The sequence below is a fragment of the Camelus bactrianus genome, chromosome 3 (genome assembly GCF_048773025.1).
Source record: "Camelus bactrianus isolate YW-2024 breed Bactrian camel chromosome 3, ASM4877302v1, whole genome shotgun sequence".
Taxonomy (NCBI): Eukaryota; Metazoa; Chordata; class Mammalia; order Artiodactyla; family Camelidae; genus Camelus; species Camelus bactrianus.
In genome coordinates this window covers 51,512,771-51,531,611 of record NC_133541.1, presented here as the reverse complement: position 1 = coordinate 51,531,611, position 18,841 = coordinate 51,512,771, and the positions used below count along the sequence as shown (strand labels likewise).

Genomic DNA, 18,841 nt, shown 5'->3' with positions numbered 1-18,841 from the left:
GAATATTCTGTTGTCTGTGGCAGTAGGCTATCCATTGAACACAAAGTAACATTTTAGGAGGATTAGGCTAATAGAGAAGAAACTCGAGACCAAGAAAACCACTTAAGAGAATCGGGTACAAGGTGATGGAAAGCCTACCTAAAAGAGGTAACCAGTGAATAGAAAAGTCAGGCTGTTGGTTGAGTATCTTATAGAGGATTAGTAATAAACTTAACAGCTTTGTAAAGTGTGAAGGGAGGAATCAGAAGTCTATAAGAGTTTCTTGTTTGGGTGACTAGGAAAATAGCAGTCCCAATAACATGAATAAATAAGCACATAAGGAAAGGTAGCTGGAGAGAGAGATTGCAAAAGAGAAATTATATGAAATGCCTAACAGTGTTTGGCCCCATAGGCACTCCATAAAATGAGAGCTGGTTCTCCCTGTGATAACATGTTTATTCATTTCTCAAAAGAGCATATTACAGAATTGTCTAAAGTAACAAACCTATAATTTTGAAGTAATTAATTTCATTCAGCAGTTTACATATACAATCTCAGCATTTAAAGCAAGACAGACCTTTAGGTATGCAGCCTTAGTATTTACAGCAGAATATCATCAATCTTTATGCCATTTTAGCATAATTCAACAAATAATTGAGAGCCTACTGTGTTTCAGATACCATTCTAAATCTGAGGTTACAGCATTAAAACAAAACTGCCTTAAATCAGTATCCCTAAGCAAATTATGTTTTAACCAGGCAGATTTGGCCTTCTTAGCCATGTTGAACAGTATTTGAGAATGTTCAGTAAATAATGCCTAATTTAAATTGATATATTTACTTTTTTAACAACTCAGTAGTTTAATCATTGATTATATATGCATGTTTTTCATAGTTGACATTTACCTTGGATTTGTAGTTTTAAATATTTTTTATGTATTGTCTTTGTTAATAATTTGAGATTTTAAACTTTCTTTTAGCTGAATATTTATGTTCCAGAAGTACATTTTCATATGTAAAATTCTAAAAAGCAGCTAAATTTTAAAACATGCTTTCAAGTTTGTACTTCAGGGGTTCAAGTTTTATTTTTTAAACAGATTTTTAAATATATCCTCTAGGTATATAGAAGAGAAGTAGAAGAAAATGGGATTGTTCTAGATCCTTTGAAAGCTACCCATGCAGTTAAGGGCGTTACAGGACATGAGGTCTGCAATTACTTCTGGAATGTTGACGTTCGCAATGATTGGGAAAGTAAGCTGCCGTTATGAATAGTTTTTTTTATAATTATCGTTGTGAATTTAATATCAAACCTAACTTGGTTTTCTACATCTAATCTATAAAGTCAATATGGAAAGTATCTGGAGAATCATATAGGGGACTGATAATACCTAACATTTAAATGAAGTTTTTCACTGTACAAAATGCTTCTCAGCACATTATAGCTTTTGATCCACTGCCTCAATAATCCTGTGTCATAGATAGGGAATTAGGTATAAATTAGATAGGTCATGTGACTTGTCAGAGGCCACAGAACTAGTTAGTGGAAAAATTGGGACTAAAATTGAAGATTTCTGTTTTATCGTCTTCGCTCTTCCTAAACTGTTTTGTTTCCATGGTAAATCCTAGTTGAATCTTGCTGGGGTTTGTTTAGAGTAATTCTTGGTGTGTATGTGTGTTTCCGGTAGGCACCAAATTTCATAAATACTGATAATTAAGAACAACATGTTTATCAGTGGCAGTTTGACACTTTTTTTCCACAAACCTAAATAGAATAGCTTATTCAGCTTCAATAAATGGGGAATTACAGAGAGGGGAAGGGTTGTATTGTTAAGGAATAATTTGTGCTTAAGTAATGCAATGATTAGAACTGATTTCTTGCAGTGGGAGCTAGATATTGGGCCAAAGAAAATGAGATGTCTTAGTGATTAGATGTCACAGCCACCACCTATCACCCTAATGCTAAATATACCTTCCATTTGAACTTAGCCTGGGTAGAGCAGAATCCTGATCATTTTACCATAATGTCCATTTTTAATTGACTTTCATTATAAGTGAATTAATCATATTCTAAGAAAAGATAATAGATCTTTTTGACTACTAACATTTTCTCTTCATTTCAGCAACTATAGAAAACTTTCATGTGGTGGAAACATTAGCTGATAATGCAATCATCATTTATCAAACGCACAAGGTAAATGTCTTTTCATCCCCAAAGGATTCTAGCGTAGTTCAAACTGAGACATATAAGTTCTCCAAAGCAAAATTTGGCAGGAAATTAAGTGCTACAGAAGATTCAAAGACTTTATTAATAATCCATGAACTTCATGTATTTGAAAGGTGTATCAGCTCATTTAAAGCAAAAATTCGTACAAGCAAGAACCCAAGAAATATCCAGAAACAGTGTGTTTGATAAAGATCTGCAGTGTTTTGCACACTTTCAGTCTAGAAGAGAAAATATAAAAGTCCATTTAAATACTTTTCTAGCATCTGGTCTCTAGAGGGGGTGAGTGAGCTACCAGATGTGAAGGTGATAGACTCCTGTGACAGCACCAGAGGGGTGGGAAATACGTTATTAGCCTGAGTTAAGACTCACAGAAATTAAGGTGATCCAAGTGGAGTACATGAAATCAAGGGAAAATTGCTGAGCATCACTATTGAGAGATCGGTCATATCCCAGAAACAGTCATTTAAGTTGGCTCCCTTTCACTTCGTTTCTTCCTCTGCTATTCTCAATATTAAAATTATAGAATGTTTCTCTTACCTTATTCTGCTCTGTTCCCTTTCTGAAAATTGCCAAGTGTTACATTGAATAAATAATAATAAAATAAATTAAAATTTTAGAGATCCACCAAAAGCAGTACTGTGTTATATAAGAAAAATAAGATACAATAAGTAGTTCATTTTTCTTTGTTTAACAATTTTTAATTGAGCTGAATATATGAAAATATTTAAGGTTTGCTATGTATTTCTTGAACTCAGTCTTGTCATCTGAGGCATCTTACGTTTAATGACTATGACCTAGGCTTCATTTTACATGATAGCTAACTCAGGAAATGTGTAACAGGATTCTGTTTTGGCATACCAATTAAGGAGGGGTCTAGGGTGAAATCTAAAATTTAGTAGATGCTAAAATATTAGTCACCCTGTGATTTGCAATGAAAATAAATGGCGAGTCATTTAGATTCAGAAGAATTTTACTATCTGAAGATTAATGATCCTGGCAAATAGTCTGCTAAAAGTATTTGCCTGGTAAATAGTAGATGGAGGGGAGGTTTATATAGGTTGTATTAGGATTATTTCTGGAAAAATAAAACTAAAAACTATTTATATGTATTTTATATTTAACAACTTAAGTTAGAATTATAATTATTTGAATAAACAAATTCTGGCATTAATTTTTTTCAGCAAAATTCAGTAACCCTGTATACAACATCTTTCTCTTTATCTTTGGCTTCTTTTATAATACGATCTTAAAGAGGGATACTCATCTCTTGATATTTGTCATTCATACTCTTTAAATTTCTGTCTTATCATCATCCTTGTGGATTTGCATCCATTGGTTCTAATATGGCCAGATTTTCATTTATTATTGTCTTCACTTACATTTGCCCAACACTGCTTTCATCAACTTCCTAAAATATTGTATCTTTAAGAGATCAACCATTTCACTTTGCACATGATTTTTGTTGTATTGACACTGAGCTGTTGGCTGTTTATTAAATTCAGCAATCGGGAAAGACCCTGTGCATATTTTCTCTCATTTTGAAGTACAGAGGCCCAGTTTTCAGAGACCGAGGGTCCATGTAATTCCAACAGTATATGTTTTTCCTTGCATAGCATGAAGTTGGAAGATTCAGTCTTACTGATTTGGAATTCTTCAAATATTATTATGATATCAAAGGAGCGGTCTTCTTTCCCTAAAATCTTTGCTTTTAAAATCTTCACTGTGAACAATTGAAACAGAGGTTTTACTATACTTAAAGCAGAATAATAGCTGTAGGAGGGGGTACTGGGGAGTGATTGCTAAACAGATACAGAGTTTCTGTTTGGAATGATGAAACATTGAGAACTAGATGGTGGTAGTGTTTGCATAACATTGTGAATATAATTAATGCTGCTGAATTGTACACTTAAAAATTATTTAAATGGCATTTTATATTACATATATATACTACCACAATTTAAAAAATGAAGAAAAAATAACATTATTCCTTTGGTATGTTCTGCAAAGCTATTAATTCAATGTTTGTAATTAATCCTTTGATGGGTATTCTCATATGCTTTCCATTTAAAATTTGACAGATACTACCTTAAACTAAGGCATTTGTTAGTTTTCTTTGTTAGTTACATAATATGAATAAAAAGTAGTTCAAATTTTCAAAAGATTTTTACTTCTTCCACAGAGAGTGTGGCCTGCTTCTCAGCGGGATGTGTTATATCTTTCTGCCATTCGAAAGATACCAGCCTTGACTGAAAATGACCCGGAAACTTGGATAGTTTGCAACTTTTCTGTGGATCATAACAGTGCTCCTGTAAGTACACCGTATAGTGTGTATAGTTGTACAATATAAACCTCAAAATACAGCACAGGGCAAAAGTGATGAACACACGCCACACACAGATACTTGATGTAATATGCTTCGTAGATTCTTGTTTATTGAAGCTGGCTCCATTGTGCTATCTGAGGGCAGCAGTCATGGCTGTGAACATCCCAGCAGGGTTGTTTTCCTTTCCTCCTGAGGTGGGAGGAGACAGCGGAGTAAGTAGTATAGGTAGGCCCCTTCTCCCAGTTGCCTCTTAAGCCATGATCAACTTCTGGCAAAACCTCTGCGGTTTCTACCTCAGTTGAGCCCCTTTTACTACCTAAGAAAGGGGAAAACCATTCCTGGTATCATATCAACCTAGCATGTATTTTTTATTGGTGCTTATAAATTTTATTGGAGATGCTGATGAGTTATGCTTTTGGTTAACTTCATGTGGAATTAGACCAGAAGAGATTACAAAATACTGGGTATCGACTACATTGGTGTTTTGTTTTTATTTTTTTGTTTTGGCAGCTTAACAATCGATGTGTCCGTGCCAAAATAAACATTGCTATGATTTGTCAAACCTTGGTAAGCCCACCAGAGGGAAACCAGGAGATTAGCAGGGACAACATTCTATGCAAGATTACTTATGTAGCTAATGGTATGTATTTTGTTGTTTGTTTTTGCTACTTGATAATGTAGATATTCTTACTAAGATCTACATAACTGACAGTTTGGACTAATACTATTTACATATCTCTTTTTAGTCTTTGTTCCTTAGATTTAGTAATTTTTAATTTGGAGAGATACGTATCAAAATTATCAGGAAACTTTCAAGTTTCACCCTAGAACTACTGTATCAGAATTTCTGAAGCTGGGGAAGGATGGGTAAATTTTAAAACTTCATCTCTAGATCACTGTTACATATTGTTGCTTTTAAGAACTATTTTATTAGATATTTGCCTATTAGAGTATATGTGTAATTAAGAATATAAGCATCAGTCAAAGGAAATTAGCATTTCTTTTTTTTTCCAAATTTGCAAAGACTTTTAGATGTTTACAGCATAATGTTAAGTCGGGTAAGAAAAAACAATATAAAATCCATTTCAATAATTTTAAAAAGAAGAAAAGAATATATGTGTGTGTGTGTGTATATATATATATGTGTATGTATATATATATATATTTGAAAAGTTGGGAAGAAATATATCTAAATGTTAATGCTGAATTGTTGCTTGGTTGTTGAATTACTGGAGACTGATGTTTTCTTGAATTACTGGAGATTGATGTTTTCTTCTGTTTCTTTTTTACTTTATAATTTTTGGTTTTTTAAAATTGAGATATAGTTGACATAAAATAATTATGTTAGTTTCAGGTGAACAGTTCTTTTTCTTATTGTCAGGCTTTTTAGTTTCCTGAATCTTTGCTCCCTGGTCCTTTTTTAGTTGCTCGTGACATATTTATTTCATACCTGCCTACTGTTGGACGGCCCTGTGTATCACCTGTTCTCTTTCCTTGCTACACCCCCAGTCAAATCTTTAAACCTTTTTTATATGGGCTATCGCTGCTAGTATGTTTAGGAGACTCTTACGCCTAAGTAAGTTACTATATGATTATAGTAGAATTTAATGAATAAATCTGCCTTAAGTAACCTAAAGTGTTTCTTTACTAATATTTGCATATAATTGAGGAAACCAAGAACGTTTTAGAAAGGTAATAAATGTTTATTTGCTCTCTGTTCTCATCTAGTGGTTAGTATTAAGGAATGAGTGGTCAAGATTTTAAAGGTGCTGTTCCAATGTGAGGAATTTTTAAAAAGCAAGAGAACAAAAGGGGTGCTTCACATGTATTTGGACAATTTTATTTTAACAGTTTGAATTTTTCGTTTATCTCACAGTAAACCCTGGAGGATGGGCACCAGCCTCAGTGTTAAGGGCAGTGGCAAAGCGAGAGTATCCAAAGTTTCTAAAACGTTTTACTTCTTACGTACAAGAAAAAACTGCAGGAAAACCTATTTTGTTCTAGTATTAACAGGTACTGGAAAATATGTTATCTATTTTTGTAAACTTTATTTGACTAATATGGCTCTACAGACATTACAATGTAATTAATTGTTGAAAGTAGTTTCTGTGTTATTTGATGTTCCCAGATGTGAAGAGTTTTTGTTCTTACAGCCTTTAAAACTTAATTTTTCATTATCTTTCTGCGTATATTAGGTAATATCTGCTTAATTTAAGGAAATGTAAGTATTATGGGACTATAAAACTTCAGAAGTGCAAATTCCTTGTATTTCTCCCTTCCCAGAAATTACTGTTAGGTTTGTCATATATTCTTCCAGACTTTATGTATGTACTGGCAATATTTCTTTGGTTCTTTTAAAAAACACTGTTTTGAGCTTGCTTTTTCTACTTAACAGTGTATCTTGACTATTAGTACATTTAAAGATATGAGACATAGAAAGGTGTCTTGAGTTTTTAACATCTTTTATATGAATGTTGCAGAATTTATTAACCACAGTCTCATGTTAATGTCTGGTTGGTTCCCATGTTTTTGCTGTCAGATAATGCGACACTGAGTATCTTTGTGGAAAGAGTTGAAATCTTTAATTTTTTTAAATAAGTGATGTTAACATGGTTCAGAAGTCAAAAATATGAAAAGATGCACAGTGAAACTTACCCCTTGCCCCCAATCACCCATTTTTGCTGCCCACTGCCCACATACACACAAAAGTGTATAGCTGCTGTTAGTAGTTTCTTGTGTCTTTCTAGAGATGTTTTATTTTCACCTGAATAAGCAAATGTAAGTGATTCCTCCCACAGATACACTTTTTTGTTGTTGAAAAAAGGTTGCGTCGTATGCACAAGGTTCTGCATCTTGTTTTTGCATGTGCTTTACCCGAAGGTCTTTGGTACAGAGCTGCTTTATTCTTTTTTCATGGCTATAAACAAATCCCATTGTATACATATGTATAACTTATCTAACCAATCCTCTGTTTGTAGATGTTAACGTCATTTCTGATTTTTGTAGAACAGTGTTGCCATCATACCCATGTGCCATTTTGTACGTGGGATGAATTACTAGATGTGGCATTCTTGGCGCTTTTTAAGGGTGGTTGTGCATTGTAAGTTAGGTACTGCCCTCTGTAGAGGCTGTATGAATTTACCATCTCACCAGCAATAATGTACTGGAGTGCCTCTTCCTCTGACCCTCTCACACAACATATGAAATAAAACTTCCTGATTTTTTCCAACTCTATAGGTGAAAAATACTTCCCCTGTGTAGTTTAATTGCAGTCCTTTTATTATTAATGAGGTTAAGCATCTCTTCATCCATTTGAGAAGCATTTGTATAATTCTGTTTCCGAGAAGCTCTGTGTTAACATTTACATTTGTAATGGATGTTGCCAAAGTATAATGTCCTAGCAATAAGCGTATATGAACATCCTCTCATTCTCACCCACGTTGAATGTTAAATCATTGGCTGAGAAATTTATATTCTTGAGTCAGTTTGTTTAGATAAAAGTAATATAGTTAATAACTAGATATAGTTGACCCATGAACATCTTGGGGGTTAGGGGCGTGAGCCCTCTGCACAGATGAAAATCAAGTAGGGCTTACAGTCTGCCCTCCATGTCCTTGGTGCCTGTGCATCCGATAATTCAGCCAACCCCAACCCCAGATCGTGTAGCTCTGAAAAGAATTCGTGTATAAGTGGGTGCATGCAGTTCAGACCCATGTTGTTCAAGGGTCAACTGTAGTGATTTATGTTTTTAATTAAGTCTGGTTTCTGATACTGTTTATAGTGTGTAATTCTTTAAAAAAAACTCAAAGGCTAAATTTATTCTCAGATACTAATGTAAGGGTTATTGCATTGATGTCCCAGATATTTAGCTTTTCCCAAGAAAATGGGTTTTTGCCTGAAAATGTTAAACAGGTTCTGGTCTTACTTCTCTGTTTGGGACAAAGCCTGATGTTTGAGGGATTCTCTTAAAGTGTAAGTGCACTGCCTAAATACGCTGTTTTTAGGGTAACTTGTACTTTGGAATTGTTATGGCTAGATCTGGACACATACCTTTGTGTTGATTGTCTCTGCGTTGTATTTATCAAATGCACTAAAAACCTGATGCCACATGATGGCAGCAAGTTTGTCACCTTTCTTAGCTGGGTGTCTGTCACCACAGCCTTAAGATTTCTAAAGCGTTGCTGTTTGCTCAAACCAAGACCAAGACTCCAGCTGTATCTGTTTTCCCTCTTCTTCACCTCTACCTTCAGCCTTGCAGAGTAGGCAGAAAATATAACTGTGTATTAAGCAAAAGAAATCAGAGTGCAGTTATGTAAGAACGTGCTCTCAACTATGTTTGAGAAGAGTAATTTTGAAAACATTTGCAAAATACGTGCTAACACATTAATAGCATTTGCTTCTAAGCTGTCAGATTTGGAGCATCGTTTTATTGACTGACTGTGTGGGCACCCACGAGTGTACACATTTCTTCCTTTGTGGACCTGGAAGGATGGGGTTAAAATCCTTGGAAAAGAATTAATCTCAGGGGAAGGAGGTGGTAGCACTGTTTGTGGATGTGTGTGTGTAAAGATAGAACTGGGAGGTCTCCCTGGCCAAAACTTAGCTCTGGCCTTTCAGACCAGTTGAGATTTTTGGTAGATGTATGAAGTGGAGCCTGGCTTTGAAAACTTAGGAAAGCTAACATTCTTAATTTTGGTGATAGAGAAATAGTAACTTTCAGTAGTGTCTATCATCTTTAGAGAAATTCCATGGAGGTTTAGTGGACTAAGAAGAAGGAAGTGCCAGTTTGTGGGGTACAGATCCAGACACTTCTGCTTCATACTCTCTCTGCCTGCGTTGTAGCACCGTACCCTTTGTAAATTTTTTCTGTCTCTCAGAAGATTTCTTATACCTTCTATTCCTTTCTGGTGGGATATTTGCAAGTGTGTAAAGATAATTTTACACTTAAGGGTTAAGAATCTTTAACATATAAATTTCAGTAGAGTTTCTGTGCATTGCATGAATTCGGAGGGTAGGGGGCGTCTGTTCTGCTGGTCTTGCAGCTGCTAGTGGTAATACAGTGCTGAGTGTCTTACTTCTTACTTTCTTTCCTACAGTGACTGAAGCAAGGCTGTGTGACATTCCATATTGGAGGAAAAAAATAAAAAAATTGGACACTCTAAGCTGGAACATAGGATCTACAGCCTTGTCTATGGCCCAACACCTTGGCCTTGTGTGCGAAAATGAAGAAGTACTGCAATAGCAAAGCTGAACACCTAAACACTAGCTGTCTCCTGCTAGGTCTCCTCGCTCAGCATATAACTATAAATACATGTAAAACTACATGTATATGGCTCTATTTTTATTTGCTTGCTCCTAGAAGAGAAAAAAATCAACTTTGAATCACAACTAGGAATTGATGCTTTAATTTTTGGAAACTTTTTCAGAATTTTTAATTTACTATGGTTCGGCCTAAGATCCTCAGCTGTATCAGGTTTTGTGCACAACAGAAAAGCACAAAAGTTGGACGCACATGGGGCATGTGCTTTCTGTGCACCAAATATCTGGATGGGGTTCTTTTTTCAGGCCTGCAGTCTAATCTGTGTCCAGAATTTTTTGACTTTTCTGCTCTGTATAATCGTAGAATGCATTGCTGCTGATTTCTATAATAAGTCATGTTGTCATGTAAAGTGTCTCTTCATAACTGAGGGCTGTCGGTAACCTGTGATTTCGCCTTTTCTATAGTCTTACTCCCATGAAGAACCTTGGTTCTGATGGAGAAAGAGTGAAAAGCTTTATTTTTTTCCCCCAGATATCTTTATATTTTTATTGTATTTTTAGTTGTGTACTGTGTGCTACAAGCTTTTTCAGTGTATTACAAACACGATTTGGTAACTTCTAAATTAGTTCTGCCTGCCTCCAAACAGAAACATCTGTATAACCTTACAGGTATAAACCACATTCTGGTTAAACGGTCAGAATAAAATGAACTCATGTTTTCGTGAAATTTGTAAGAGGAGATATGGTATCACTCGTTAAAGCAAACCAGACTGTTTGAGCTTTAACGTTTGGTTCTGTATTTCTGGTATTCAGTAACATGTATGTTTGTTAGTTCTTTTAAGTTTGGGTCAGTTTAAAAGATACGTTGTAAGATATGCATAGAAAATGTGTGCACTGCCCCGGTTTGCCTCTCGATCAGAAACGTCAGCAGAGCAGTAAAGAAGTCCATGTGATTCAAATTGAAATTCTTTCTTTAGTTGCTATAAGCACCTAGATGTAAAATACCTTTTTTAGTAAAAACCGTGAATCATGGAGTTGAGGCAGGGAATAATACTCACTGAAGTAGAAATGACTGCCCACTTCAGAGTCTTCATTGTGTTGATACACAGATGTGCTTACAGAAGTCAGAGGCATTTTGTAGACGCTTTGCTGACTTGTTCATCTCTATGGAAACACAGAAATCAGACCCATTTTGTAAAGCAGAAAATCGTGTCACATGGAACATGTCCTGTATATATGTCATACGTGGTAATGGAGTCTTAATGACAAATGCAAGGTGATAATTTAATGATGGGATTCGTCTGATCACTTAATATACACAATCCTGGAAGTGAATTACTTGCATCAGATATAGTGGTATTTATTATTCTGTACAGAGAGAAAAATACATATAAGACATATGCTTACATTACATGCACGAGATTTCATGCTCCATAAATCTTTTCTATTTTTTAATTTACCTTTCTCTAAATGATGTGCATGGAATATGCCTTATTACAGAAAAACGCTGTTCATAATTTGACTACGTGGAAAAGTGCCTCTATGGTGGTAATGCTAGTTAAGGCAAATAAGACAAATTATCATATCAGTTTACTACATCACCAGTTAACATTTTATATTGTGATGTTTAAAAAAGAAAAGTTTATACCTCAAATGTGTACTTTATTTTACAATCAGTTGGGGGTTGGGAGTATGGGGGGGTTGGGGAGGGAAGGTTTATTCACCATAGCCACTGATGGGAATCGTCAGAAAAAAATTCTATATGCCCACTATAAATACTTTTCTGTTTGCCATTTCTGGTAGCTATCATGACTAAATTGGCTAGTTTTATTTTACAAAGGTATGGAAAGTTTACAGAGCGGTGTCTAGATCTGCATTAGTTGCATTTGCACTAAATGTTAGTGATATAATTTTGCAATTTATTCTGTAAATAAAATGATTACACTAAAAATATTTGTATTAAAAAAGAAGAAAAGGAAAAGATACATTTACCTTCAGATAATTGCACTAGCATTTCACTGGGGTAAACCCTGCCCAGCCAGATTTACAAGTGAGTTGGGGGCTAGGAACGGGGTTTAAAAGGGATCAGAGTGTGGAGAGGTGCTAACCCTTTAGACGACACTCAGACCCTCTGGGATTACTTCCGTGTGGCTAATTCCTACATGCTGAATGTACATGGCGTTTTCTCACCCACAGTTATTCTCACCCAGTTACTTCCTACTTCTCTTCCCCAAGAAAAAAAAAAAATGTAAATCATTTTACTGTCTTTCCTACTCAGTTACTCTTTTGTACTGTGACAGAAACCTGAATGATGCCGGTGATGAGGGGTCTTGTCCCTGAGTGCCCACTTACATGCAGTTCAGGAGAGCGCAGTGTTTCGCTTGGAATTGAGGGCGCCTGCTTTTGAGGTGGAGGGCGACCAGAGCCGCTCTTGATTTGGGTTCTCCACAGGGGTAGCTACACCAGGGAGGAAGATGACTGGGAGGGTGTAAAGAACACAAAACAAGGAAAAGGAGGAGCGGGGTTCCCATTTGTTCACTTTCTCCAGCTAATTCGTACTCCTGTACAACACCAGTGTCAGTTGCTATTGAGAAAATTTTAGTTGGGCTGAGCTGGTTCTCTTGTGAAATTTGTGCTGGTTATTTTTAAGCTTATCAGTTGTTTGTCCAATTAAACACTTTCACCAGTATTTGATCCAAGTTGTACAGACGATGTATTTGGATTATTGTCATTGTTCATCTACAAACTCAAAACATAATCATTGTAAAGTACCTTGGGAGTGTGTGGAGTGTAACTGTTCTATAATAGCTTTATGGTCCTGATGATGTTTTTAAAAAAAAATAATAAAGTTGGATCTTCCATGTTACAATCACAAAATTAAAACCAGTATTTAAAAGTGGAAAAGTATTAAAATATTATGGACAAGTGTGCTTGCTTGCTTGTTTTTCTTAACCCCCAGGTACTGCCTTACATAATTCTCCGAGTAGTTAAGAGCTTGAAATATTCCAGTTCAGTGTTCTTCACACTGTAGGTTGTAACCCAGTTAGGGATCAAGAAGACTACTGAGTTGTGACCTAAAATAATTTTTAACAAAATAGAACAGACTAGATCAAGTACATAACAAATAATAAAAGTATTTTGTGAATCTTTTTTAACGTATGTATGCATTGTGTATACACACACACATGTGTAGGTTAGTTTTTAATGATTTTTTTTTTTTTTTTTACTGTGGATCCTGTTCCAAAAGTTTTTTTGTTTGTTTGTTTGTTTTTAGTTGCTAGAGAGTGAAGCCATATGCAGCTGGGCATTTCTAAAATAAAAGCACAGTGCCAGTCATACACACTTAAAATTTAGCTATATGCATTTAGCCATAGATAAGTCATCCCTCATTCATTTAAATAATATGGCCAGCTCCACTTGGTACACACAGGGGATTTATGCCCTAGGACCACCATGAGATGGAAGTGTGGATTTGCACCTCACTTGGTCGTTGGTTGCCTTCACGGTTATACTGAAAGGCACTGATGTATTTCTCTCCTAGTGTTCAAAGATGCATACCATCCAAACAATATGACCTCTAGACACAAGCCAACTGTTTAATCTGGTGGGATGCTGGAGAGAAATCCATCTAGCTGTTGTGCTGGATTTATTTGTGGAGAAATGGTATGTAGTCCTCATGGCACACTTGAGAAATTTGTCAAGAGCAGTTTTAACTCTGTGCAGTTTTTGCCTTAAGCTTAGCTTTAGAATATAACCAAGGTGTAGTTCTAACAAGCTATTTCAAGTTGAATTGCTTTTTTAGTGTCTTCCAGGTTTTCTTGCCATTGTTTGACCTAGATTACCAGAGGAGGACTCATTGTTGGCCTTTGCATTGTCTACCCATTAAGAAAAATTTTGTGAACACTCCATGTCTGTACACTTTGAATAGCCTTAAACAAATATCCTAGTGTTAAACTCCTTTATTTGGCTTCTTCTCCGCAGAATTCTGTGAATTGAGTGCTATAACAAATCCTAAAGATCTTGGAAGTTACTAAAAGATGCTAACCAGGATATTCTTATCACCCAGGCTTTATGATTGTTGAGGTGCTAATGAGGATGTCTCCACTATATGTCTGTACCACACACCACACCTGCGTTTTATCTGACTTCTCCCCTTATGGTTGGTGGTGATGGTGATGGGTGGTGTCACCCGTATTGAAAAGATAAGGAAACAGACCAGAGTTCCAGGCCTACTGGGTGACTCTTGAGTCTTCTTGCTGTCAGACTCTGCTACTTTTAGTGCCTTGTGTCTAGAATATAGTGTTTGACAGAATAGAAAGAGCTGACATGCTTGAAGAACTTCGGGGTATGGGTCTTAACACCACACACTTAGTATTGGCTTCACAAAACCAAAATACCTATGTGTCACAGAATCCCACCAGATCTGTAAATTTTATCTTAAAGGTTAAATTATGAAGCTTTTTAGAAATGTATCTAAACTAAGAGGAAATAGGCTTTGAGCCTTTCAATAAGGTTCATTACCGATAGACCTAACCATATTTGAGACGTGTGAAAGTGTTTTTGGTTCTTGGTTCCTGGTTGTGTCCTCAGAAAGTGGTTAGGGAATGTGGGTCATTGCTGTGTTCACCAGCATCCATGCATGTGGATAGCACCAAATTAGTAAGCTCTTCTACTTCATTCATTCATTTTAATTTAAAACCACAATTTAATGTATGGTTTGTGGCTTTGACTTCTCATTCCTAATGCCCAGTAGACTTTTCTGTTACTTCTAAGTGAATTTCTCTGCATGTGCTTGGGTACCGTGTATTCCGTATACCGAAAGGGAACGAAATTTATAAGCCAGAACACCAGAGTACTTCTGACTATCTCACATTAACAGCTTTGATCTTGCCAAGTCATTTTATTGTCTCTAGATCTATTTTTCTCTTCTATAAAATAATATGAAATCACCTACCATGGCTACATCACAGAATTGTTTGGGGAAGAGTGCGATAATGTATTCAACATGCTTTGAACTTTAAAGCCCTGTGCAACTGTGAGGAACTATTCGGTCAACCGCAAATAGGTGCTCCATGCTGTCTTTTGAATGCTGAGGACATGGAGCTGAGTAAGACAAAGGAATCATGACAAGAAGGACGCAAACATCTGGGGACTTTGAGCCAAACCGTAAGTCACTTGGCTTCTCTGGGGTTTAGCCTACAGGGAGGGGTATGCCCAGTAAGGGAGAAAACTAGAAAGAGGCAGAAGGCAGTTGGTGGAAAACTTTGAAGGCCATGCAAAGTATTTTGATCATTCTCCCAGCAGAGGGCGTCACTGAAGGGCTTTCTTGAGCATTCCTGTTTCACATATCCAAGAAAAATCAGTGGGGACTCAGTGCCTGGTTTTGTTTAGATGTGGAATAAGTCAACCATTAATGTTTTCACTTACAAATAATTCTCACGCCAATGTCAGAAGTAATGACAATAATGAAGTCGCTAATGATAGCGACAGTTTTAAAAACTTGGGAAGTGGAAGTGACAGTGGTTCACAGTGGGCTGCCCAGCAGTCACTGCCGTGTTTGCGAAGTATTAGCTGAAGGGGAAGAGTTCAGAGCTGGAGAGTCGGGGTAGCCCCCTAAGTAATCTTCTCCCCTAATCAAACTATCCTTTGATACCTAATGCCTCTTGTTAAGTGTTTTGATAGTGTTCTTATCTCCAGGACTGAATCCGCACTCCTTTGACTTCAGTCTGATGTGCAAGGTATGGTTTAAGAGTTTGGCCTTCCTGCATCTGCCTTACCAGCCTGACCGTCCTGGGTCCCCTCTACAAGTAGATCGTCCCAGCCAGGTGGGTTTACTCCATGTCACTCAGCAATCCCTGCTTACCTGCAAAGGAACTTCTCTCTCTCCTCCCTTCAGTCAACATCCAAAAACCTACTCCAGGGTCCCAATTTCCGACCTTAACTATACCAGCCTCTCAGCCCTTCCTCTTCAGTTCTATCCTATATGCTTTTCCCTTCATCCTTGGATCATCTAACTACTATGCCATTAATCTAGCAGCTGTGCTAATAAGCTGGACTCTATCTTATCAGTCACCTGGATGGTATATTTATGATAAGAGTAAATATGGCATTTCATGGAATATATGGCGCCAGGTAAGGCCTTAGAAGCCAGCCGATCCAACTGTCTCATTTTACAAATGAGGGAACTAAGAGAAACACGAAGCAAATGACCCAAGGTCTCACAATTAGTGGCAGAGCCACAACTAGAATGGAGGTTTCTGGATTTCCAGTTCCCCCAACACTGCTGTCCTCCTCCCCTTGTAAATAACTATTATTTTCTCTTTGGAATAAGTTCTAATTACACTAATTTATTGTGTCAACCATTCAAAGAGATGGAGGACCTTCAAATAGAAGGTACTGTGCTAAGGTAACAAGACATGGTCCTTGCCTTCAAGAGACCTCAGTCTGGAGGAAACTGTGGGCAAGATTGGGGGAGGGAACTTCAACTTTTATTTGTATGTGTTTTTATCATTTTAGTTTTAGTTTTTGTTTTCTGATGAGGTGCTCGAGGTTGTTCAAGGTTTGGATCCTACTGGACCGGGTAGGCACTGTCCTACGCAAGTTAAAAGAAGGGACTTTCTCAAGAGCTTTCCATTTAACACTGTAATTATCCAGGCGATCCCAGCAAGCCAGCGTCAAGCTCTGGCCACTTACCAAGGGCTGCGCAGCACGGGTGAGAGCATCCCGATCTGCCCAGGGAGCCGCGGCCAGAGGTGAGCGGGCTGCTTACGAGCCAACCTGAGTTACTTTCCGATTAAGAGCAATCCAGGGTTAAGAATGAGGAAGGTGGTTCATGGGTCCTACCCTAAATCAGAATAGACTGAGGCAGGAAGTGCACCACATCCTGCTGGTTTTACTGTTAAGAGCTCTTTGAGGCTACAGCCCTGGTCCAGACAGTGAGATGGGCAGGGAGGTAGAGGCTTCTGGGTCTGTCTTTTGTGAGCTTCGGGAGAGAACGCTGGGGAGGGAGGTTCTTCCATCACACATCAGTTAGGGCTCATGGTACTCTGGGTTTGCTTTATGGTGGCCACCACCTCTAACACAATCCCAGCTGATTCTGGAGTAAAGACTGAGACAGAATTTCTCCTTCAACTGTCCCCTCCCCTCCCCTCATCCATTGAACCTTGTTTACCATTTTAAGTTTCAAGTGACAAGAAAGCAAAGGAATTCCATAATCAGCACATGTTAGACTGTAGCCCTTCTCTTTTGGATTAATACCTGATGCCTTCTTGCCAAGTTTCCTTGACAAAGCATGAAACATACAGCTGGCACCAGGCCCTCCCTCCCCTCTTGAGGCTCGCTGCCATCTGGCTTCAGAATTTACCAATTGAGTGGTCTGTTGAATAAGCTTCTTGCCTCTGAGGAATCCTGCTCCGGAGCTGCAATCCTGGGAAGTTAAAGTACAGAGCAGTCACACTTTGGGGCTGTGAGGTGAGGGTAGCTAGCAGGGAATGATACATGCAAACCTCTTTAAAGGTGGGCTTCTCCCCTTTGGTCCCCCACTGCATTACTTGGCCCTTTGGGAGATTGTGTGGGGACCAGGGGGTAGGAAAGCGAGGGGAATAAGTTGCTAAAAATGTCTCTCTCTGAGACAGTCATTCTGTGCATTGAAAATGTAGGGAACTTTGATGTTTTATGGGGCGGGGGTCATAGGCAAGGGGGAGAACCAAATCCAAAAAGCATACTTTGCAGTCGGTTAGTTATATCTCTCTAGAATTAACTCTATTGTTTTATTAACCAACACTTAACCTCTCCTTGGGGGTTTGCTGTGTGCTTCTGAATAAACAGTTTTCTAATACCATTTATCCACAGTAACACCAGGCACCTCGCACTGAAATCCAGAGTCCAGAGTGCTAACCACTACGCCATGGAACCTCTCTTAGGCACCTGGCACTGAAATCCAGAATGGTTAGAGCAGCAAAAATAGAACTACCAAATTCCTGGCCCCACCCAAGACCGAGGGAATCAGGAACCCAGGTGAGTGTGCTGCACTCAAGTTGGAGGACGGCTGGACCAGAGCACTTCCGTGTTCTGCCTCCTAACTCTGGCTGGTGGCACAAGGCTCTCTTCCATTGGCCTGAGGGAACAACTGTTTGAAACTGTCTCACATCCTGACGTTAGAGTGCCCAGAGCTCCAGATGTGCTCAGGAGGAAAAGAATAGTGTTTGTGCATGAGGGGAGGGGTTCCACGCACATCACACTGAAAAGGGAATCTGTTAAAAGCCCAATTATAACTAGCTCATTTGCCATCTTCTCTTGGCTTCCAGTGTACATGTTATCTGTCATTTTTGCTAACTGGGCAAAGTTCATTCTTAATAAATTCAAGCCATTTCTAGAAAAAGAGGAGGATAGCTTGAGACATTGGTCTTGAAAAAAAATTCTATGAACTTACAACTCTTACTTCAACTTTCTGTACACAGTGGATTTGTATTGATGTGTTTTGCTGTTCTGTCCTCGTTTGAGCTCAGACCCTTCAGTGTTGAGATGTTCTTTTTGGATTTAACTCTCTCCTGAGATGAGGAAGATCCTCTGGCCCCATGCACCTCACTGCTCATCACATCCCCCAAGGGAACTCCCGTTTCCTGCCCAACCTGCCCTGCTCTCGAGGGGGCAACCAGACAAGTGATCACAGGGCATGTGGGGAGAAAAATTCAAAATGACTTTCCAGTATACGGGCCTTGGTTTTTAGTGGCTCATACACACCTGTTCACCTCTCACTATAGCAGAAGTAGTCAGTAATTGCTGGTAAATGGGAATCAGCTTTTAAAGAGGCCACTCTTGGCTACACTAAGCTATACTCTCCAATTCTGCTGGTACAGCTTAAGTGCACGCCTGCAGTGGCTTTGGCTGTCCAGTCGTCATGGCCTCTTCCTCACAACTGTCACACACCCAATATTCAAGTTTTCCAGTTGAGACGATAAATCTGAACTACTCAAACTCTAAGTATAAGGAAGCTAGTTTTAATGCATATGTAACATGGTCTGTCGTTCCCGCTGTAGGGCTGAAGACGCCAATGGA

The 18,841-nt window shown here is 38.0% G+C and overlaps 1 protein-coding gene across 4 annotated transcripts in view; it reads left to right on the top strand.

The window, feature by feature from the left end:
* The window catches only part of CERT1 (ceramide transporter 1), a 119,800-nt gene extending 107,091 nt beyond the window's left edge, over positions 1–12,709 (top strand). For 3 of the 4 annotated variants that reach the window (XM_074359966.1, XM_074359959.1, XM_074359954.1), the window contains 6 exons: positions 1,097–1,229; positions 2,099–2,169; positions 4,382–4,510; positions 5,036–5,165; positions 6,402–6,538; positions 9,622–9,759. In XM_074359966.1, the coding sequence (XP_074216067.1) occupies positions 1,097–1,229; positions 2,099–2,169; positions 4,382–4,510; positions 5,036–5,165; positions 6,402–6,529 (591 nt within the window). In that variant the 3' untranslated portion in view covers positions 6,530–6,538; positions 9,622–9,759. Of the gene's footprint in view, positions 1–1,096; positions 1,230–2,098; positions 2,170–4,381; positions 4,511–5,035; positions 5,166–6,401; positions 6,539–9,621 lie in introns of all 4 variants that reach the window. The other variant, XM_074359970.1, reaches the window with a different exon arrangement.
* Positions 12,710–18,841: the final 6,132 nt, after the last annotated feature.